General features: G+C 36.2%; 1 protein-coding gene across 2 annotated transcripts in view; it reads right to left on the bottom strand.

The window, feature by feature from the left end:
- LOC150095417 (ferric reductase 1-like) overlaps positions 1–24,260 on the bottom strand; it is a 218,180-nt gene that overhangs the window by 145,385 nt on the left and 48,535 nt on the right. For both annotated transcript variants that reach the window (XM_090410756.1, XM_090410755.1), the window contains one exon: positions 22,499–22,727. In XM_090410756.1, coding sequence (XP_090266882.1) covers positions 22,499–22,715 — 217 coding nt within the window. In that variant the 5' untranslated portion in view covers positions 22,716–22,727. The remainder of the gene's footprint in view (positions 1–22,498; positions 22,728–24,260) is intronic.

The raw sequence follows: 24,260 nt of genomic DNA, 5'->3' as shown, positions 1-24,260 counted from the left end.
TCTTTGCCAACGTAAATATCTCAATCATATCCCTCTCTTCCTCCTATTCATAAGGGAACTGCATTCCCTCATCTGTCTCATATCCAACCTCCAAAAGACCAGTTATGACCTTAATCATTCTTCTCTGGATTTTTTCCAAAATATCCTCATCACCATGAAAACCAGGAACCATAATCTATTTCTACAAGTTAAGGTCCTCTGAATCATTGCCATAATCTGAATTTTGCATCCTTATTCACCACCACTCCAAAGTCTCATCTCAACTTCTCCAAAATTTACCTAACAAGTGTACACTTTTCATTCCATTGTTGCTTACCAAATTTCAGAATCTTACAGTTGGCAACATTGAATTGACAGTTCCATACTGTTGCCCACTCATACAATCTATTCAAATCCTCCTGTAAGGCCACAATGTTTGCTTGATTCCTCATCAATCTCCCTAGTTTTGCATCATCTGCAAATAGTTGTACATCTGCAGTTAAACATATCACAATATCATTAAAAATACAGATTAAATAACAATGGTCCCAAAACTGACCCTTGTGGCACACTACTAACAACTTTTCTCATTCAAGAGTGTCTCCACATACACAACTTGCTGATACCTGTCTGATAGCATTCACCTATCCAACTCACTAGTCCATCATCCAATTACATCTGATTCAGTTTAGTGAACAACTTGTGGTGTGGCAATCTATCAAAAGCCTTTGCAAAATCTAAGGCTACCTCTCTCTCTCAGATCTCCTCAAGTCTGAGGACTCGTGACCTTCCTCATGATGCTTTGCCATTTCTTTCTCTCCTGTGCCTCTCTTATTGCTTGTTCTAGTTTAAGTTCAGTGATTCTCGATATTTGGTCAAACCACCTGTTGGAGGGTTTTCCTCTTTCTTTTCCCACATGGTTTACCTTGAATGATTACTTTTTCTAGGCAGTTGCCTTCCCTTCTACATGTGTCCAAAATATTGTAGTATTTTCTTTTCAATAATGTTCAGTCTTGTGTGGATATTCAGTTCTACTAGAATACTGTTGTTTGTTCTCTTTTCTGTCCAAGACACTCTTAACAATCTTCTCCAGCACCAGAGCTCGAACACCCCAATTCTTCTTCTGTCATTGTCCAAGACTCAGAAGCATAGAAGAAAGATTGTAAAAACTAAGGTTTCTACAAGCTTAATTTTTGTCTTTTTGGAGATGTGCCTGTCTTTCCAGATCTTGGTTAAATCAATCATTGCTTTTTTTTTAGCTAGTGCTATTCTTCTTCTTATCTCTTTTTTACATCCATCTTTTTTTGTTATCATCACTCCAAGGTAGTTGAAATGGTCGACAATTTCAATTCCTTCTACATCTCTTTTGCATTGTTTAAAATCATTATTTTCATTTTACCTTGATTTATTCTTAAACCGTGGCTTAGGCTTTCCCATTCTAATTGATTCAGGATGGATTTTAATTCCTGTTTGCTTGTTGCTATTATCACTGTGTCATCTGCATATCGTAGGTTAGTGATTTTTCGGTCACCTAATTTAATGCCTCCATTCCACTTTTCTAGAGATCTTTTCATTATAGTTTTGCTGTAAAGGTTGAATAGTAATGGTTAGAGTATGCATCCTTGTCTTGATCCTTTTTCAAATTGGAATGAGTTTTCAATTCTTACTGTTGCTTGATTTCCTTGATATAAGTTCTTTAATGAGGGTTATTAGATGGTTTGGTATTCCTGATTCTTGCATGCTATCCCATAAGATATCGAACCTCATGCAATCCAAGGCCTTGGAGTAATCTAAAAAAGCATAGATAAAGGCTTAAGTTGAATTCCCTTACTTTTTCAATTATTTGTCTGATGTTAGATATCTCTAGTCCCTCAACCTTTTCCGAATCCTGCTCGTTCTTCTGAGATCTGATGGTCTATAAAACTTTGTAATCTCTCCTTAATAATGTGTAGTAAAATCTTCTAAGATAAGGCAATGGTGCAGTAGTTTTCAGAGTTGTTGTGATTGCCTTTTTTGTAGATTGGGATAATGGTGGAATTGGTCCAGTCATTCGGCCATCTTTCAGTCTTCCAGATTTTGTTGCATAAATCGTATATCCAGTTGACTGCATTCTCTCCAAGGTTTTTCAACATTTCATCTGGTATTGTGAAGGGGCACTCTTGTTTAAGCAATATGCTAGCCTTTTATAATAAAGTTAAAAGAGCATTATATGAGGGAAAGGCATATATTGCCATTTTCTTAGACTTAGCAAAGGCATTTGACAGGGTACCACATGATAAGCTGATATTTAAGTTGCAGCACATGGGGCTGGATGTCAGATTGGTCAACTGGATTCAGGATTGGCTGTCTGACAGGTATCAGAGAGTTGTGTATGGTGGGACAGTTTCAAGTAAGCAGAGGGTTACAAGTGGGGTCCCACAGCTCTCAGTACTGGGACCTATATTGTTTAACCTTTATATCAATGACATTGTCAGTGGATTGCAAGGGGATATTCAGTTGTTTGCAGATGATGTGAAGCTGGGAAGGATTATTAGTAATGGTGCAGATGTGGTAGCCCTGCAAGAGGATCTGAATAAGCTAGATAGATGGGCGAATGAATGGGATGTCAGTTTAATGCAACAAAATGTAAGGTCTTCAGGTTTGGGAAACATCGATGGGATGCTGCATACTATGGGAGGAGCTATACTGGAGGAAGTAGGGGAGACAAGAGATCTGGGGTTGATGATTGATAGAAACATGAAATTTAGGGGACATATTGCAAAGGTGGTGAAGGTAACACAGAGGATTGCTGCAATAATGAGAAGGACACTGCCCTGCAGAGATAAAAGGGTTATCATTCCGTTGTATAAGTCTCTGATCAGACCACACTTAGACTATTGTTCTCAGATTTGGTGCACAGGATTTGAAGGGGATAAATTAACTGTGGAAAGGATATAAAGGAGGATAACAAAGATGGTTTCAGGACTGTGGCATGTTAGTTATAAGGATTGGCTGATGGAATGTGGACTGCAGAGTTTGGTGGATAGGAGAGATGATATGATTGAGACTTTTAAACTGTTGAGAGGTGGTTACAGGCATGTTAGTTATAAGGATTGGCTGATGGAATGTGGACTGCAGAGTTTGGTGGATAGGAGAGATGATATGATTGAGACTTTTAAACTGTTGAGAGGTGGTTACAGGGTTGACACTAGGGAGTTCTTTCGCTTGGTTGAACAGCAGGAAGGAGTGATGACAAGAGGCCATCCCTGGAAGTTACAAAAGGAATCTGTGAGCAAGAGAGCAAGGAGTGGTTTCTTTGCCTGGAGGGGGGGGGGGTTGAACCATGGAATGCATTGCCTGATGGAGTGGTGAGAGCGAGAACGGTCAATGTTTAAGGAGTGGTATGATAGACTGTGTTTCTTAGGGGGGAAGGGCCTCCCCCTCGATGAGTCTTGATAGACTGAGGAAGGACCTCCCATGATGAGTCTTTTGACTCCATGGAGGCCTGAATAACAATACTAATAAATGAATCAGGACCTGGGGTTTGTTTTTCTTTAATTTTTTGATTGCTCTTTCTACTTATGAGGATCTCTGGCTCTATTTCCATGTTTTTCATAGCTCCTTCGTCTTCTTGTTGAATAGCTGGATCCTTGTAAAGCTCTGTGCAATACTCCTTCCATCTTCTGGCTATGTCATTAGTGTCATTTGAGATCTTGCCATTTTCCTCTGCAATTATATTAAGTTTTGGTTTGAATTTTTTGGTTATATCCTTAACCTTCTTGAATAAATCTGCTTTTTCATTAGAGTTGGCATGTCTGTATTTCTTTACAGATGTTTTGAATATAGCTATTTTTATCATTTTCACAAGATTTCTTAATAGCTTTATTCAGGTTCAGGTAATTTGGGTTTTGCCAAGTTATTTTAATTTGTTTCCTTTTTTCAATTAGTTCTAGGGTTTCCTTTGTAATCCATGGACAGCCATTTTTTTTTTTTTATTGGGATGTGTTTGGCTGCAGATTTTGCAATGGTTTGTTTTAGGTGTGTCCAATATGATTCAATACTTTGTTCCTGAGGTGTGCTTTTTTTTTTTTTTGTTTCTCAAGCTCTGACTCAATGTCCATTATAAATTTGTTGTCTATTTGTGAAAAGTCATCTTTTGTTGCTGTTATCTTATTTGCTTTCAGATGGATCTTTAAATTAGAGATTAATAATCGATGGTCTGATACACAATCTGCTCCTGGCAACGTTTTGGTGTATTTGATTAATGTCCTCCATCTTCTGTCAAATAAAATGTAGTCAATTTGATTCTTATATCGATTCCTAGGTGCTACCCATGTGTATAGTCTCCTCTTGTGCTGTTTGTACATTGTGTTAGTGATTGCTAATTCCCTTTCAATGCAGAACTCCAATAGTTTTTCTTCTCATTCGTTTCTAATTCCCAGTCCATATTTTATAATGATTCGATATAAGTGATCATCAATGTGCACTGAATCCCACCTTAGAATTGAAATAGTCTCCTAGAACTATTCAAATGTCCTTTCTTGGTAATTGCATCCATAGTTTTATTTAGGACTTTGTAGAATTTGTTACTTACTTTAACTTCTGCATTCGATGTGGTTGCATAAACTTGTATCAGAGTTGTTGGAATTGGGATGGTGAAAGGTGAATCAGTCTCATCCGGTAAAGTGAATGATTAGAGTCCTTGGGGCCAAAACAACCTCAACATATTCTCAAACTCTAAATGGGTCAGAAGTCCAGCTTGCTTGACTCGAAGGCTGGACGAAAGGATGCGAGTGCCCAGTGGGCCACGTTTGGTAAGCAGAACTGGTGCTGTGGGATGAACCAAATGCCGGGTTACGGCACCTGAAGTATTTCATCCTGGAGGAATCAGTTTTAATGCTAGAGGGATAGGGCTTGTTCGAGGTTTAGAGGTACAGGAGGAGAGTATGTTTCAAATACTGAGCACTCTGGATGTCAGTAAAACTGTCGGACTGGATGGTATTTCACCCAAGAGTTTTGAGAGAGTGTGCTAAGGAACTGGCACATTCTCTTAAAACCTGGCTCAGGACCTGGCTTTTCAATGAAAGTCTGGCTGCAGGAAAGGTGCCCACAGAATGGAAGGAAGGTAAGATAGTGCCATTGCGTAAGGGTGGTAGCAGACTGGAAGTGTCTAATTATAGGCCAGTTTGTGTGTCATCAGTAGTTAGTAAGATCTTGGAGAAAGTAGTGAAGGACCATGTACAGCATTGTGCAGATGAGGATAATGTTATCTGTGAGAGTGAACAAGGATTTGTGAAGGGGCGCTCTTGTTTTAGCAATATGCTAGCCTTGTATAATAAAGTTACAAGCGTAGTAGATAAGGGAAAGGCATATACTGCCATTTTCTTAGACTTAGCGAAGGCATTTGACAGGGTACCACATAAGCTGATATTTAAGTTGCAGCACATGGGTCTGGATATCAGATTGGTCAACTGGATTCAGGATTGGCTGTCCGATAGGTATCAGAGAGTTGTGTATGGTTGGGCAGTTTCAAGGAAGCAGAGGGTTACAAGTGGGGTCCCACAGGGACCAGTACTGAGACCTATATTGTTTAACCATTATATCAATGACATTTTCAGTAGATCGCAAAGGGATATTCAGTTGTTTGCAGATGATGCGAAGCTGGGAAGGATTATTAGTAATAGTGCAGATGCAGCAGCCCTACAAGAGAATTTGAATAAGCCAGATAGATGGGCAAATGAATGGGATGTCAGTTTAATGCAGCAAAATGTAAGGTCTTGAGGTTTGGGAAACATCGATGGGACACTGCATTCTCTATGGAAGGATTTATACTGGAGGAAATAGAGGATACAAGAGATCTGGGATTGATAGAAACCTGATATTTAGGGGACATATTGCAAAGGTGGTGAAAGCAACACAGGGGATTGCTGCAATAAATGGAAGGACACTGACCTGCAGAGATAAAACAGTTATCATTCCATTGTATAAGACCCTGATCAGACCACACTTAGACTATTGTTCTCAGATTTGGTGCACAGGATTTGAAGGGGATAAATTAACTGTGGAAAAGGTACAAAGGTGGATAACGAAGATGGTTTCAGGACTATACAATGATAGTTATAAGGATTGGCTGAGGGAATGTGGACTGCAGAGTTTGGTGGATAGAAGAAGAAGTGATATGATTGAGATTTAAACTGTTGAGAGGTGGTTACAGAGTTGACACTGGGGAGTTCTATCGCTTGGTTGAACAGCGGGAAGGAGTGATGACAAGGGGCCATCCCTGGAAGTTAAGAAAGGAAACTGTCAGCAAGAGGGTGAGGAGTGGTTTCTGTGCAAGGAGGGTGGTTGAACCATGGAATGCTTTGCCTGATGGAGTGGTGAGAGCGAGAATGGCCAATGAGTTCGAGGAGTGGTATGATAGACTGTACTTCTTAGGAAGGACCTCCCACGAGGAAGCCTGAATAATAATAATTCTGTCACTGACTGGGTTGTATCCTTTTACTGATTTAGTAATGTTTTTATTAACAATAATGGCAACTCCCTTTTCACTGTTATGGTTTGGACCAGAGAAAAACACCTTGTTTCCCTTATGTGTTGTAAAATGAACACGTTCTTTCCAGCGAGTTTCAGCCAACCCTAAGATTACTGTCTTATTGTCTTCCATTTCATTCTGTATTATGTCTAGTTTCCCAGTTTGCAGGAGTCCTCTGATGTTCCATGTTCCTATCTTGAAGGTCTTTATGAGAGCTATTTTATGATGATCTGATTGATGATTTTGTGGGCTAGGATTGTCCTCAGTCTTGTTGACATCATAGTATCTCGGCCTAGTTAAATTGGGTCTTTGTTGCACATTCCTTTCCCCTCCGTGCTTAGAGGTACCACCTTGGTGTGCCAGGCTGGCAGCTGCCCATCTGTTATAAGCCTGCATCATCATGAAGGTTATCATGGGATAATAAAGTGGTTTCTCGTTGCCTTCTCTACCGCAGTATCCTGGCCAGAGAGATGAACAGTTCGTCTTAGTCCAAGGTTATCATGTTTGAGCCAAGTCAGTCCTCTGGATCTCTGCATCATATAGCATGTATACTACAAGAGGTTACAACTAGTAGCGCTGCTGCCCACTACTAGGTATGTTAGTGGTTAGTTAGAAAATGAGGAACACCCCTAGCCCTCGAATACTCTAATAGCTTCAGGGAGAATGGAGGATCTCCTCCTGGGATTAGTAAGAGAGACAAGAGATAGAAAGCTTAAAGTAAAGAACCCTCGTTAGGAGGAATGTTAGCATGAGGGTAAAAGCAATGAGAAGAATAAGAGAAAAGTATGATCAGAAGTTTGAAATAGATCATACTTAGCTCTGGGACCCTGGGTTAACCATGCCTGCAAGCCCCATGGGAGAGATTGATTTCAATGTGGGTTTGTATAGGTCAAACTTATTTGAAAACTAAGTAAGAAAATACCGACAAGTTTTGCCAACTTAGCTGTTTGGCTTCTTCAGGGTAAAAATAGATGTAAAACAACTTAAACACTAAAACTGTTCATTAAAACTATTAATGAAGAAGAACCGAATACAATTGTATTTTTTTTTTTTTTTTTTTTTTTTTTTTTTTTTTTTTTTTTTTACAAAAAACAGAAGAATGCATACATCACAAGCATGGAGCGTGTATGATCTCACTTGTTATATAGGAACATTCTGTAATTAGCAGCAAGATTTAATTCTGGAATGCTTAAAGATCTCATGAGGCCAAATATCTGGCAGAATTAATCCTTGGTTTCTATTTAAGTTATGTTTAGACTGGATTACTGCTATGGCTTCTTTTATGATTTGGGAATAGAAATCCTCCTCTAAGTAGGGCACGGAGCTTTTGTCCCATTCTATGGTATGGTTTTTCCTGGAGAAATTAAATGCTAATCCCGAGTTGTCTTCTCTGTTATTGTTTACGTCTCCTACGTGTTCTTTTTTGTGATTTCAAAACTCCTAGAGGTCTGACCAATATAGTTTAATCTGCACGAACAGGGGATATTGTAGACCCCAGCATATTTGAAGAAAGGATGATTGTCTTTCGGAGATCTTAAGAATTGGCATATGGTCTTTGAAGGTTTAAAAGTAGGGTTTGTATACATCCCATATTTTATGGGATTGTCCCTTATGACGAGTTTGTGTCCTGGTGTCCCGATAAAACTCTTTGGGATGCAGAATTGTCCCGTAATTTGTGGATTTGTGTTTAACATTCCCATTCTTGAACATAAAACATGTAATTGCCAAGAAATCGAAATTAGTTATTGATCATAAAATTGTCTTATCAAATGACAATACTGACATGTTGCAAGAATAGTGCAACTAGCAGACATTGTAATAACTAAGCATGGCTTATTTGATATGACACAGATCTGTTATGAAACGTAATTAGTTTCATTATTTTATATGCCTTTAAAATACCGGAGAGAAAAAAAAGTTCTCACAGAAAAGCTAAGAACTGAATACCCTTTTATTACACCATGTAATTGCGATGGCAAAGTCAACGAGAAAGTGAAATGTATACAATGTAATGCAATATTCATACAATACGGCAGTCCATCAGACATCACTACAGAGAGACACAAATTAGCAGAAAATGTAAATGTAAGTAGTAAAGTGTCAGATTATTTTTCTAAAAAAACAATGGGTGAAATGGAAAGAAATCTTGCAGCTGATGAAGCTACATTTGCATATCATGTATGCATGCACAACCAGAGTTTCAGTTTGATGGACTGCACGTCGAAAATAATCCGGAAACTATATGACAAAAAGTTCACTTGCGGTCAAAAGAAGACTCAAGCTATAATTGTGAGTGTATTAGCACCTTATGCAATAGCTGTTTTCAGAAACGAACTTGAGAAAGCTAATTATGCGTCAATAATGATAGACAGTTCTAACCACGGTGCTTTGAAAATAGTTCCAGTTCGATACTTCATACCAGAAGAAGCCATCAAAACTATGGTTCTAGAGTTTTTAGATTTACTGTGTGAAACTGCAGACCAACTTACAGAATATGTATGGCAACTAGTGACAAAGTGGAATATTGAAAAGAAAGTTGTTGCCTTATTAGTATTATCTGCTGACAAGGCAACAACTTTTGGTGGAAGTTCCAGAAGAAGAAAGAACAATGTTTTTCATAAATTGAAATCAAAATTGAATCGTACATTGATAGGAGTTGGTTGTTCATCCCATATCATAAATAATGCTATAGAATGTGCAGCTGATATATTGCCCATGGACTTTCAAGCTGTCATTGAAAAATTATATCAGCATTTTTATATCTATACTGTTAGAGTGCATACACTCAAAAGGTTTTTGTGACTTTTTAAATACTGAGTATAAGACAGTGTTAGGGCACACAAAAACGCAATGGTCGTCTCTGTACCCTGCTCTCAAAAGGATGAAAGATGTATGAAGTTCTCAAATCGTAAGCTCTTTCACTTGATAAACCACCATTGCGTCTAAAAAATTTCTTTAGTAATCTAGTTTCAGAGCTAATAGCCACATTTCTAGAATGCCGATCTGAAATGTTTCATGTAACAATTTGTGCAATTGAAGGTGAGAAAAGTCACTCTTGCTGAAGCAAAATCCATTATTGAAAGCCTCTTAGAGAAACTTCAGAGATGAGAATGATTTTGCAACAAGGAAAGAACAGTCCTTACTGAAAGCATTAATTGAAGATGAACTCATCACTGAGAAGAATTATGGTAATTATAAAAATGAATTTTATAACACTTGTATAGAATACATCCAAGAATGGTCTTCTAACACTCTTACTTTTGAAAGTCTGTCTTGGATTTCATTGAAGAATCCAGAAGCCAGTCTCAGTTCGAAAAGTGTGCAGAAAAGTGTAACAACTATTGAAGAGGTCTGCCCAAACACAAAAATCAATGAAACTGAACTGTTTGATGAGGTGATGATCTTGAAAAAAGGCAATTACAGAGAAGAAAGAAGAAAATTAAAGCAAAATCTACAGGAGAAATTTGGTATGAATTATTCAACAGTGTTGGAGTAAATGAATTAATAAATTTGAAGAAGATTGAGTTCTGCTGCTGCATTCCTGGCACAAATGCTAGTATTGAAAGACTGTTTTCCCAGATGAACTCTTTATGGACAAACAAAAAGAAGAGGTTATCTGTAGAAACTGTGAAAGCTATGCTCATTGTTAAAAGTGTTTTTCAATAAGGACTGTATGGAATTTCATAACTTGGTAAAACAATCATTCTTTACTTGAGAAAATAGTCATCTGAGAAGTATATCACAGGCAAAGATCAATGGTTTAGTATTGTTTAAAGTTCAATTTTAAGATTGCTATAATTAATTAAATTCTTTTCCCTTTGCTGATGTTTGTAAGTAAGAAAAGCAAAAACATTTTGTTGGTTTATTCAAATCGAAAGTGTCTCATATTTTTTTTTTTTTCCAAAATATATGAAGCCTATTTAAAAGCCACTCATATTCCATGTGGCTTGAGGAGTGTAGCAATCTTATTGGAAACTATTCCTGTATACAGAATCACGATAGTGGAATTATAATTCATTTCTTCAGGCTGTTGTTGTTGTGGGGGGGGGGGGTCACAGAAAAGTATATCGTGGATCAATTTTCTTGGGTAACCATCATTTATGTTTTTTTTTTTATTATTTTTAATCAGGGATAGTTCATCTTTGAGGTCTTTATCTTCTGTAGTGATGAGAGAGGCTCTATTTTTTAGCATGTGTATGATGCTTAGTTTCTGAGAAATGTGGTGTGAAGAAGTGAAGTGCAAGTATCAACCTGTGTTGGTTGGTTTGCGATAGAGTGTAAAGCTGATGCATCCATCCATTTATTCCTTAATTAAAGTATCCAGAAATGGTAATTCTTTTTCTTTCTCAAGTTCTAATGTGAATTTAATTGTGATGGAAGGAGTTGATCTTGGTAAGAAAATCAAACAGATCCTTTTCTGTGTTTTTCCATACAATGAAAATGTCATCCACATATCTACAACACACTGTGGGTTTAGGGTCTAGTTGAGTTGATAAAATTTCACTTTCAAGTTTCTCCATAAATAGATCCACACAAGGGGGTAAAAGAGGGCTGCCCATAGGTAATGATCTCAGATTAAAAGCACTATCATTCTCTCTTCTTCAAGAGCTCCAAACAAAAATATCACTCCTCTAGAGAAAAGAGCTATGTTTAAGTTAAAGAAAAATAAAGAAATCATCTTAAAAGCCAATAAAGGGAATTCTACAGTGGTCTTAAACACCAGAGATTACAAAGAAAAGATCACAGACTTACTCTCTGATACCTCTACCTACTGTGTTTTAGATTCAGACCCCCACAATAAAGAATCAGAATGATACTAACAACTTGCTATGCAATATGGACAGCTGGCCAACAGACTTAAAACGAAAATTAAAGTCAATGCATCCACTAACGCTGAGACTATATGGTTCTCCCAAAGTTCACAAAAATGGAATACCGCTACACCCTATAGTTGATGGAATTAATTCTCCCACTTATTTATTAATTGAAACACCTCACAGGTCTCCTTAAGGCACACATCCGTAATTCGGATACCTACATAAGAAATTCACAACATTTCGTTGAAAAATTAAGTAACATCTCGATCTCCAATACAGACCTTCTTGCAAGCCTAGATGTTACATCATTATTTACAAATATTCCAGATTTTTAGAAACCTCTTCCCTCAAGACATTACTTCTCTTTTCCATCATTGCTTAAAATATAATTTCTTCCAATGGAATAAAACGATTTACCAACAATTAACAAGCCTTGTAATGGGCCTCTTTCACCCCCTTGTGCAGATCTCTTTATGGAGAAACTTGAAACTGAAATTTTATCTCAAAAACCTGCAGTGTGGGTGGAGATATGTGGATGACATTTCCATTGTATGGAAAAACACAGAAAAGGATCTGTTTGATTTTCTTACAAGATCAACTCCTTCCATCATAAAATTAAATTCACATTAGAACTTGAGAAAGAAAAACAATTACCATTTCTGGACACTTTAAGAAACAAATGGATGGATGCATCAGCCTTACAATCTATCATAAATCAACCAACACAGGTTGATACTTGCACTTCACTTCTTCACACCACATTTCTCAGAAACTAAGCATCGCACACATGCTAAAAAATAGAACATCTCACTCATCCCCACAGAAGATAAAGACCTCAAAGATGAACTATCCCTGATATCAAAAACCTTATAAACAATGGTTATCCAAGAAAAGTGATCTGCAATATACTTTTCTGTGACACCCCCCTCCCCACAACGACAGCCTGAAGAAATACATTATAATTCTTCCACTATTGCGATTCCATATACGGGGACAGTTTCCAATAAGATTGCTACACTCCTCAAGCCACATGGAATATGAGTGGCTTTTAAACCTTCAAAGACTATACACCAATTCTTAATATTTTCGAAAGACAGTCATCCTTTCTTCAAATATGCCAGAGTCTACAATATCTCCTGTTCATGCAGATTAAACTATATTCGTCAGACCTCTTAAAAGTTTTGAAATCAGAAAAAAGGAACACGTAGGAGTTCCTTTTTTCAATAACAGAGAAGACAACTCTCGGTTAGCATTTCATTGCTCCAGGACAAACCATGCCATAGAATGGGACAAAAGCTCCATGCCCTACTTAGGAGGATTTCCACTCTCAAATCATAAAAGAAGCCATAACAGTGATCCGGTCTAAACATAACTTAAATAGAAACCAAGTATTAATTCTGCCTGATATTTGGAAGACCCTCATAAGATCTTTAAGCATGCCAGAATTAAATCTTGCTGCTAATTACTGAACGTTCCTACATAACATCAAGTGAGATCATACACGCTCCATGGGTGTGATATACACATTCTTCTGTTTTTTGTAAAAAATACAACTGTATTCAGTTCTTCCTTCATTAATAGTTTTTATTATTATTATTCAGGCCTCCATGGAGTCAAAAGACTCATCGTGGGAGGTCCTTCCTAAGAAATACAAAATCTATCATACCACTCCTTAAACTCATCGATCATTCTCGCTCTCACAACTCCATCAGGCAATGCATTCCACGGTTCAACCACCCTCCACACAAAGAAACCACTCCTCACCCTCTTGCTCATTCTTTCCTTTCGTAACTTCCAGGGATGGCCGCTTGTCATCACTCCCTCCTGCTGTTCAACCAAGTGAAAGAACTTCCTAGTGTCAACCCTGTAACCACCTCTCAACAGTTTAAGTCTCAATCATATCACCTCTCTTCCTTCTGTCCACCAAACTCTGCAGTCCACATTCCCTCAGCCGTTCCTCATAACCAAAATTGTACAGTCCTGAAACCATCTTTGTCATCCGTCTCTGTACCCTTTCCACAGTTAATTTATCCCCTTCAAATCCTGGGGACCAAATCTGAGAACAATAGTCTAAGTGTGGTCTGATCAGAGACTTATACAATGGAATGATAACCCTTTTATCTCTGCAGGTCAGTGTCCTTCTCATAATTGCAGCAATCCTCTTGTTACCTTCACCACCTTTGCAATATGTCCCCTAAATTTCAGGTTTCTATCAATCGTCAACCCCCAGATCTCGTCTCCCCTACTTCCTCCAGTATAGCTCCTCCCATTGATGTTTCCCAAACCTCAAGAACTTACATTTTGCTGTTGCTATCTACCCCCATTCATTTGCCCATCTATGTAGCTTATTCAAATCTTCTTGCAGGGCTACCACATCTGCACTATTACTAATAATCCTCCCCAGCTTCACATCACCCACAAACAACTGAATATTCCCTTGCAATCCACTGGCAATGTCAATGATATAAAGGTTAAACAATATAGGTCCTAGTACTGAGCCCTGTGGGACCCTACTTTTAGTGAACAGTTTTAGCGTTTAAGTTGTTTTACATCTATTTTTACCCTGAAGAAGTCAAACAGCTAAGTTGGCAATATACTTGTCAGTATTTTCTTACTTAGTTTTCAAATAAATTTGACTTATATAAATCCAAATTGAAGTCGATCTCTCCCATAAGTATACCACTATATATGCATCTCCCGTGTCCAATTATTCAATTGATTGTGAGAATGTTTGGTCTCTCTCTTTTACTTTAAGATATGCCCTGGAATTTCAATAGTCTGATCAAATGTGCAGGAGCAGTTGCAAAGCAGTAGATAGGAAGTAAAATGCCAAGTAAAGCATAGCATTGCATTGTCCAACTTTTACATGACTTTTCTTGAGCTTAATAAGCTCTCAAATATCCCATTTTATAGTTTAGCTACGATAACTGCACCACAGGCAAGTATACTCAACTTCCCTACTACCATTCATCACATAGAAAAACTACTCTTTATTCTTGATACACTTACATGACTAAGAGATGACTTTTTACATTACTAAAACATAACATATTAAAAAATCTATCAAATATTGGCAGCAAATTTTTTTGTCCATTTTAATAACTGATAATATCAGAGTGCGAATTATTATTGTGCAATAATTTGCATCTGAGCAGCTGAATGGATAAGCTCCTACTTCAGTACCAAGCTACAAATCTGAATCCCATAACAGCAGAGATTCTTATGAAACTATAGGGAAGGAGAGAGGGGTAAGAGTAATAAACCTAATGGATAAATCATTTTCCAGAATCCAACTTATGTGCTCATAGCTAAATCAGTATCAATGATGCCCTTTGGCTGGAAAGACTGGCTAAGAACCATTTTGATGTAGTCTTTAAAGGACTTTTGAGTGCAAGTGAGCTAACCGGTCAGACACAGAGGTGGCAGAGTTTTCCTTCAAAGAAACGAATCTTGTAGAACATGAAAACTGGCCAGGAGAATACACTCACTTTAAACATGATGAAGTAACTAAGGAAGTTTAGTGCAACTAAACCTAAACTTCAAAACCTAACTTGTGTACTGAAGTAATAAAACATCACCTTAATCCACGATTTCTTACTCATTTGTAGTATGTACTACACATAAGTCACTTGACAACTGCATCTCAGAGCTGCCAGTAAGAGGAGAAAAATATAGCCTTTCAACTGCCCAAAAGAGAATACTCCTTTAGCATTTTTAATACTCTAAGTTTTGGAAACTGGTAGGCTTCTGCTAGGTCTCTGCCATTTACCATTGCAATAGCTAAGTGTACCTACCATATTGGTACGCTTAGCTATTGCAATGGTAAATGGTAGCCAAGTAGATCTATCCCCTTGAGAGGGATAGATCTACTTAGCATGTCCAAGACTCACTAATGTAGGAAGCAATTTAAAAGGAAAGTTCTAGAAAACATTCCTTTAGTAAGTCACCAGAATAGAAGAACTTGTCACTTATGCTAATTTAGCATTAGAGTTTTCACAAGGCTACACAGGCACAACACAAATGAAGTGTGCGAGACCAGTTTTATGTTTCAAAAGAGAAAACCATCCACAAAAGCAACTAACTAAGTTGGAAATAGAAACTATCAACAGTAAGTGAGCCATGTACCATCACCCCTGTTGTCTAAAAAAAAAAAAAAAAAACTGATGCATGTCATATGAATCCCACCCACAACTTAGAAGTTAGCTTGCACCTGTTTACACTAATAACTTCTCTTCCATTTACTCTTATTTTACAATTACTGCCTTGTCATTATTTTCCTGCACATTAATGCCAACAGCAATATGCTAATAATATAAATCAATCTCTTAATAATGAAAGGCTTGATAATTTTATTTTATTTTCAACATGTTGGGTTGCACAGCTTATCACTAGCAAGTAACTTCATACAAAAGCCTAATTAATACTACAACATAGTGATTAATTTCATCTATAATGAGCTTCCAGTGAGGAGACCTAAAACTTCAAGATCAATTGATAATGAATCTGCTATGTTCACTGGCATGTATTCTCTAGTTGTCTTGAAGAATGAAAAAACCCAAGTTTAGGAAAAGAAACTTTGCCCATTTTGGTATGGTAAAGACTAACCAATCATTAACTGAAACTCTCAAAAGGTTCTTTGTGTTCCAGATGGGATTCAAATTCAGGTCTTTCTGTTACCAACTGAGCTACAAGCTATTGTACTGACATCATTGCCAGTAATGAAGAATTTACTAAAAACAGTATCAATATGTGATAATATAAAATAAATGAAATAAGCAAATAATATTATTAAAAATATTCCATGAATGTTTTATTAACACAGAAACATGTTTGTACCTTTTTAATTTACCTATTAATTCATTAAATAATCACTTATTCAAAATTTACAATGATAATTCACAATCATAAGACCACATTAGAATGTAAGAAAAATATTCAACCATTTAAAGATTGAATGATATAGGCTATAGCAAAATATACCCTGTATTTTTTCTGAGAGAAATAAAAACACATTGTTAAACTGTCATTGTGATGTCTCAATTGCAAACCAAATATTAAAGCTGAAGAATTTTTATTGCTAAGAGTTTGTATGCTGCCTTTTGAAAAGTCTAACATTTAAAGATACTAATTTTAAATCTGTGCTAGACTAAGTTTCCCAAGTTGCTTATCTTAAGATTTTATGGACTTCAAAAAGCAGCAAACAATGACAACACTTGTTGCTCACAGCATAAAGATTAGTATAATACAAGTCACTATTTTTACTTATGTAAAGTACAAATGAAAAATAATTTGTGTCCTTAAAAGAAGTCTGCCCAAGAAACACCTGTATAAAGAGATACACTCATCACTTTGTGCAATTTAAGGAGCATTATTTCTCTCTTGCATAATAATCTATGATGCACATGTGCTGTAGTTCCATTAACTACTATTATTACATGACAGCTTCAAGGACTTATGAGAAGACACTACTAAACACAACTCACTATCTCTCCTACTTAATGAATATTCGAGGCTTAGGTTTCTGGTTTAAACTGAGTTTAGATTTAATGGAATGAATACAGCATAAAAAAGTAATTAAACACAAGTTTATTATTATTAAATGATACCTCAAGGAGTCCTTATGTTCATCATGGGAGGGCATACTACTCCACTACACAACTAACCATCTCCTCTATTAATTACACACTACTCAACACACAATGCCTTCTACCACCCACCACCAATACTTTTTTTTTTGTCTATAAACTGCATGCATTCTCTCTGTAGGTTGAAAAACCTGAGTTTTGGGAAGAAAAAACCCTGCTACCTCTATACAAGATCAACTAATTAACCTTCAGCTGAAAAAGTCCATATATAGATTCCTTTCATCAGAATTGCAATATTAATTAAAATTATAGAACTTATTAAAATTGATAAAACTTTAGTCTTCTAGCCTAACCTCACTTATCATGTGTGCTATTACAATTTTAATATTGTATCTCTAACAATGTCTCTGACAGACAAAATATATAGTAATGATATAGTATGTGTGAGATTGGCTCACTCCTCTTCACTTGAAACATATAGATTCCTATCATCATGAAAAGAATCTAACTCAAGTCCTTTCCAATCAAAGGGTACAGAAAAACAAACATTTTAAATATAAAATGAGCAACTAAAATTAAATACACATCTCAGATGCATACAGCAATATTCACTATCACATGAAATGTGAAAAAATAAATACAGGAAATTAAAAGTCTGATGATATTAACAGGGGTCAGCAACTTTTTCAGACTCGCAGGCCACATTCAACTTTTAATAATCGGGCCTCAAGAGTTTAATATAAAATAGTGAGTGAAAAAAATACTCAAGGTATCAATGTTTATTATATCAATCTTAAAAAAAAAACAGAAATATTTAAAGTACAAAATATGAAACAAGCATGAAAATGAAACTCAAAAATTATTATCACATAAAAACAAAGTAATATAGTTTTATGCATCACAATATGTGTGTCTCCCTGCTTAATGTGACTTTTGTGATTGTTTTCCCTTAACCAAATTATCTAGATACACTTTATAACCTGAGATGTAAATTCGAATCTAAGCATGCAAATGTTCATCAGTTAGATGAGAAGAAAATTTATTTTTTTTAAAACTCATGGTAGAAAATGCTTATTTGCAAATGTAGGTGATTCCAAATGAGACTATTATCTTCTTTGCAAAAATGATTAATCCTTCAAATTTTTTGGATATTTTCTAATGAAAATGTGTTCTTTAATATTTCATTGTGTTGCAATTCCAAAACTTCCATCAGTAGTCAGTTTGGTAGGTCATCAATGTCGACATTAAAAGGGTTCAATATCCATAAATCTTATTAAAAATTCCGTTTTGTAAATCTTCAATACCAACAAAAGTTTCCTTTTGTGTTTGCAATCCAACTGTAGATGCTGATTTGCAACATATATAATCATGCAGATTTTCTTGCATCATATTTTCTTCAACAGACATAGTTTGCCTTCAAAAGCATTTATGTCAGAAAACAGTTCTGATGGTAATTTACCATGGCCCTACAGTTTCAAATTAAGTTCATTTAGGTAGTTGTAATGTCTACCATAAATGGTAGACACTACAGAGACATAATCCATTTTTTTATCCAATAGTTGTGGAAGAGTATTTTCGTGTTCCATCATGAAAATATCTATTTCTTCACTTAAATTAAAAAATATTTTTAGCACAGCACCTTTACTTAACCATCTAGCACTTGACTAGTAGATAACGTCCTCTTGAAATGTTCATAACATCTTTTCTTGATAAAATTTTATGGGCCACATGCCATGTAAGTATGGTCAACCTTTTATTGGCTGCCAAAAATGCACGTTTGGGCCACCGATTGCTAACCCCTGATATTAGGATTATTAGGTGGTTCATTATAAGCTCTTTACAGGATTATCAAATGTTGTTGCCTGGAGAAACAGTAGAAAATAGTCATATGATCATAGTTATAATCCAAAATTCTTTTGAGCTGCGTTTAGCTTGCACAGTCAATTTCTTCTCATTCTATGGATTTAACTTTGCACACAATACTTCAGTTTTCTGGCCTGCATCTTATATACTTCATAAGTCCTCTCACTCTTATTCTCATGATTTTCCTTCGACATAGTCTTCTTATGGATCTCTTGCTTAAGAAGGTTGCACATCCATTTCACTCCCACACTACTTTGTGTGGGAGTGAAATGGATGGTTTATTATTAATCACCCAGGGATACACAAGATATTGCCTTATTTAAGCAGTTTTTCAAAGATTCCCCATGCATTGCTGATTTCTCATTCAATAACTTATACCATGGGGCAAAAAGATAACATTCTCCTGAGCTGGTTATAATTTCCAGCTATTTAGTTGAGCATGTAAACTGTCCTGATTGTAACATTTATATGATTATCTGAGCCTCTGTAGCTGTTGGTTCAGACAATCCTTTTGGTTTGGAAAGACCTGGTTTCTTACTCCATCTATGATGTGAGGAACCTTTAGGTATTTTTAATCAAAAGTGAGTTGACCTGACTCATACAGAGATGGAGTGATTTTTCTCCTGGAAACTCTGGTTTTCTATCCCTCAAAATAAACAAACTGACCAGAAGAACACACAAAATATGCAGACATAGGACACTACTGGAATGATGATTAACCACCCTATTCCATCAGATTTGGTTTTGAATGCCTGCAGTGTGGGGCCAATGAGCAAGTGTATATCAGAAAGGAACAATATAGTTAGCTACTTCCCAGGAAAATACAGCATGATTGCTATCACCAACTAGCGATAGCGATCATATTCTTAACTGAGACCCCCTTCTGATGCTATGATTAAATTTAACACTGACCTTGAGTACCTCAAGCAGCATGTGAAAGAAGGAAGTTCTCATGACAACTCAAATTCTCCTTCATGTTATGAGCTTCTCTACTATCCAATCAATATTCAGATAATTTAAGTCACCAATAATGATTACTACAGTACTTTGATGATGCATTTCATTACCCCTAGCAAACTAAACTGCTAGGTCCGTAACAAAACATATTTCAAAGTAAGCCTCTATTTCACACCAGACAGTCTTCAACTCACTGCTACATGAGACATTACCATTACTGCTTTCATGAGTTTCTACCTAACTGAACTCATGTCATCTGATATCATCAATAGTACTCCCTCTCTTCTCATTCCTAAAAATATCATATCTTACACTCGATAGCAGTTAAAACCTCAAACTCTGATAGTCAGGTTTCACTAATGTTAAAATCTTAGACCACAATGTATTTACCACAACAAACTCCACCCTTTGTTCCTGATGTACCTAGCATTTGTGTACAGGTATGACAAATTACCACCTGGTTTTTTCTTATACTTAAATCTATAGTCTGCTTGGCACAGTTAAACAAGTTTTTTCCTCCCTAGATACATTCAAAAAAAGTCCACACCCAATGGCCACATTTTGATCCCTTTGCCAGATACATAACTGCTCAAAGGACATTCATATCATTATCACATTTGCATACCACAGATGAACATACACATTCTAATGATTTTGCCCATGATGATCTAGTTTCCCTACATTAGATCTCACCCCAATAAATAAAATAAGCTCTTAATACCAAATCCATTCATCCATTTCAAGACAGCCTATGCATGGAATCAATTGTTGTTATAGCCAGTATCGTTGACAGGGTGTAGCATAGAGACAGCCTGCCTCACGGTGTGGCTTAATAAGGGCGCTCGCTCAGCCATATTGCGGTAGGTGCCGTCGCTACACTAACAATTCCGGTTAGCGTAGCAAGTGCAGAAAGAAGTTTTTCCAAGCTTAAACTGATTAAAAATTATTTGCAAACAGCAATGACCCAAGAAAGATTAGTTGGTCTAGCAACTATATCGATAGAGGTGGATGTAACTTATAATTTAAATTTAGAAGAGCTTATAAACAGTTTTATTGTGCAATATCGCCATAGAGCAAACATTTAATTATTACTATGTAATCATTTTGCATTAATGATTCTCTTTTAACAAAAAACAAAATAGCAATTGGAGATTTTCTTATATTTTTGTCTAATAATTCATCAGGAGCAATATTTAATTGTTTGCCTATCGCACGATCTAATCTGGCAATAGCCCTGGTCATAGCCCTCCTTAACTCTGTACTGTTGTATCCCAGTAGCAAACCAACTAATTTTACTCACTTCTCCCAACAGTCCTTTCATGTCTTCTCTCATACTATATTTGTCACTACTTAAATCATTAGTTCCAACAAGAACTATCATTTCTTACTTTTCTGCAATACAGTCCATTTTCCAAGATATGGGGTTGGAAACCATAGTTTCTGGAGGGGAAACCTTACTTTCTTGGACTAAAGACCAACTAACTTGGAGAGTAGCTTAAACAACTTGCCTAGAAAAAGTTTCTCTAGTCAGAGACTAAAATTTAATGCATAGTAGTCTTCTGGTACAGAAAACATTGTCATTATTCTAACAAGGAACTCTGATCGACAAAAAGCTTATGTATCATCGATCTCAGTGACATATTTTTGTACCTTCTAAAGGGTATTGTTGCTGTCACATTGTCAGCAACAATACCCTTTAGAAATACCTGGCTTCAAATTCAACTAGGATGCAAAGAATCTAAAATATTTTCAAATGAAGGCAAGTTGGTTGCATGTGAAAATATGCAAGGTTTTTTCCTTCCAAGAAATATGAAACCAGCCAGAAGAATCCCCACAATTAAGAAGTATATTGCACTGAACTGAACCATGTGACTTCAGCAGTAATTTCAAATCAAACTAGCATCTGGTGACGTTACATTGCAAAAATAAACTCATTATTAAAAATGTGAAGTAAATTAATAGAACCATCACTTAAAAGTGAAGAAGACCTGATCTGAGTAAACTGTCAACATGATTTAGGTTCTTGCAGTGCAAAAACAGGGAACGTTCTCACTCGTTAACATTAAAAACGTATTAACGAAAAATACAGTTTTCATTAATACATTTCTCCTGGAAACTTCAGTTATTCATCTTGCATACAGAAAATCAGCCATAAGAACACATGCAATTTATAGACAAAAAATAAAAAACTAGTGGTGGACAGTAGATGGCATTATGGGTAGGTGGTAGTGACGTTCTGTGTAGTTGATGGATTAAGTGGAGGAGATGATGCTATTAAAATCTGATTGGCTAATACAGAAGAAGTTAAGCTGATCTGGTCTATTCTGATGAGCTCAATTCATAAAGACATCAATAGATAAATATTCCACTAAGAATGGCTCCTCCAATGTCACAGTTTTGTGAAGTCCACATATGCATGCTATGTTGTACAATTTGTACCTTCTGGATTTGGGTGTAGCAACCTTTTAGAAATTGCATTCATTATAGCTAAAATGGCAATGCTTTACAATACTTTAGCCTGGTTCATTCACCTTTCGTGAGAGGAAATCCTAGTTTTAGTATCTCTCTTCCAAGATCAGCAATCTTAGTCAAAATTGTTTCAAAAAAAAAAAAAAAAAAAAAAAAATCAGTCTTTGAAGAGATGCAAATCAAGTTCTTCTATGCCACCTTCTTGCTACAGTCAATCAGGCAGGAAATAAGCACAATTAGAATAAAGCATACAATGCTTGTATTATGAAACATAGCAGGAAAAATAAGCTCATTTTACCTCCACATTCTGCTCTTACCTGTAATAGCATCACCAACTTGCTGAGCAGTTACTGAATATGGGGGAGTTGAATTTTGTGGTGGAAAATGCCGGGTGCTATCATCCCTATTTATTCTGTGATAAGGCCTCATGCTTTCACATGAACCTGATGGCCCTCCACTAGGATATCCAACACATAAAGGAAGAAGAACGATTAGAAGAAATAATGATGTCACTTTGATCTGCCTTTTATACATGTTGATACTGATCTGAAAAATAAATGCATATAATAATATAAAATAGATAAATCAGCACAAGAAAAACATGGATAAATCACAAGTTCATCAATATGAATAGTTGAGAAAAGGATTGTTTCTATAATCTACAATACAACATGCTGAGCTTTACTGAAAGTATGTCAAATTAACATTTTGTCAGGTTTTAATATACAGTAAAATTAATAAAATATAAATTGGTTGGAAAGAGAAGGCTGGGTAGACCTCAAAAGAAGATATTAGATGGATAATAAGACTGGAACAGACCAATATGGTCTACACTATGGTCCATAATTAGTGTTACGATGATGATTAATATACTGGTAATCAGTGCCAGCTTGAGGGTATGTGGTGCCCCTAGCCAGTTTTTAATCAATGCAGTGCAAGACAAGACAAGCATCATAAAATTCTTTATTATTAAAAGCAATTCATAGTTATTGCCAAAAAATTGCATATAGAGCATTTCAGGGGACACTGCTCATACCACCAACGCTTCGACTCTCTGGTCCTCTTTAATACTATTAGTTTTTTTTTTTTTACAATGTTGGCACCCCAAAAGCCATTGGGCCCCTAGGCCGGTGCCTCTTGTGCCTAAGCCAGAGCCAGCCCTGCTAGTAATTCGCTTATTGATGTGCTAAATAGGCCAGTTGCAAAAAGAGGAACATATTTGCAAGTGTTATTTATCATAAAGATGTGCAAAATATTCACTTTGTTGACCTCATTAAAAATGCAGCGAGTTGTTTGGCAAGCATGCAGGGACTACAAATATGCTGTTTGTGCTTTCAGTCTAGGAAATGCTTGAGTTACTATTCAATACAACTTTATAGCCCACACTGAGCAACCTTTGTGTAATATACAACTTTTATTCTCTGAATCAGTTTGAAATCATGTACAGTTACAGTCGTTCAATACTTGTCTTTTACTGTTCAACCAATGTTCTTAAAATCATTACAAGTAGCTAGCTTTGTAGTAGTTTGGAGTCTAGATCAATCATTTGCTTTATTACTAGTAAACTTTCATTCCTTTAATACAAAGTCATTTTTCTCTGACAATGAATTAATAAGATTTCATTTTAAAAATATTCTCTTTTTTCAGTTTTCTGCTGTACTGTCAGAGAATCACTTTGGTTTTCTTCTTGTGCCTTATTCCATCTATTTGGGGTCAACCTTGTGAGTCCTCTTTTTCCATTCTTTCCTATATTGTGCCATTTCTTCAGTTACTCCATACACTCTTCCATTTCTCTTCTCACTACTTCTCTCCATGTCTTTTTCGGTCTACCTCTTCCCTCCACATTCAGATTCATAATCCTATTTACACTTTCAGCTGCTGAGCTCCATTCAACATGTCCAAACCATCTTAACCTGTTTACCCCCATTTTTTCAACTATTGGTACAACTCCCAAACTACCTCTGATAAATTCATTTCTAATTTTATCCTTTCTTGTTATTCTGCACATCCACTTTAACATTCTCATCTCTGCCATTCATCCTTTGCTCATGTATTTTCTTTACATGCCCAACATTCTGA

Source organism: Typopeltis vanoorti, chromosome 20, assembly GCF_054136105.1.
Source record: "Typopeltis vanoorti isolate ZY-2024b chromosome 20, IOZ_Tvanoo_1.0, whole genome shotgun sequence".
Classification (NCBI taxonomy): Eukaryota; Metazoa; Arthropoda; class Arachnida; order Uropygi; family Thelyphonidae; genus Typopeltis; species Typopeltis vanoorti.
This window is presented reverse-complemented; position numbering and strand designations above follow the sequence as displayed.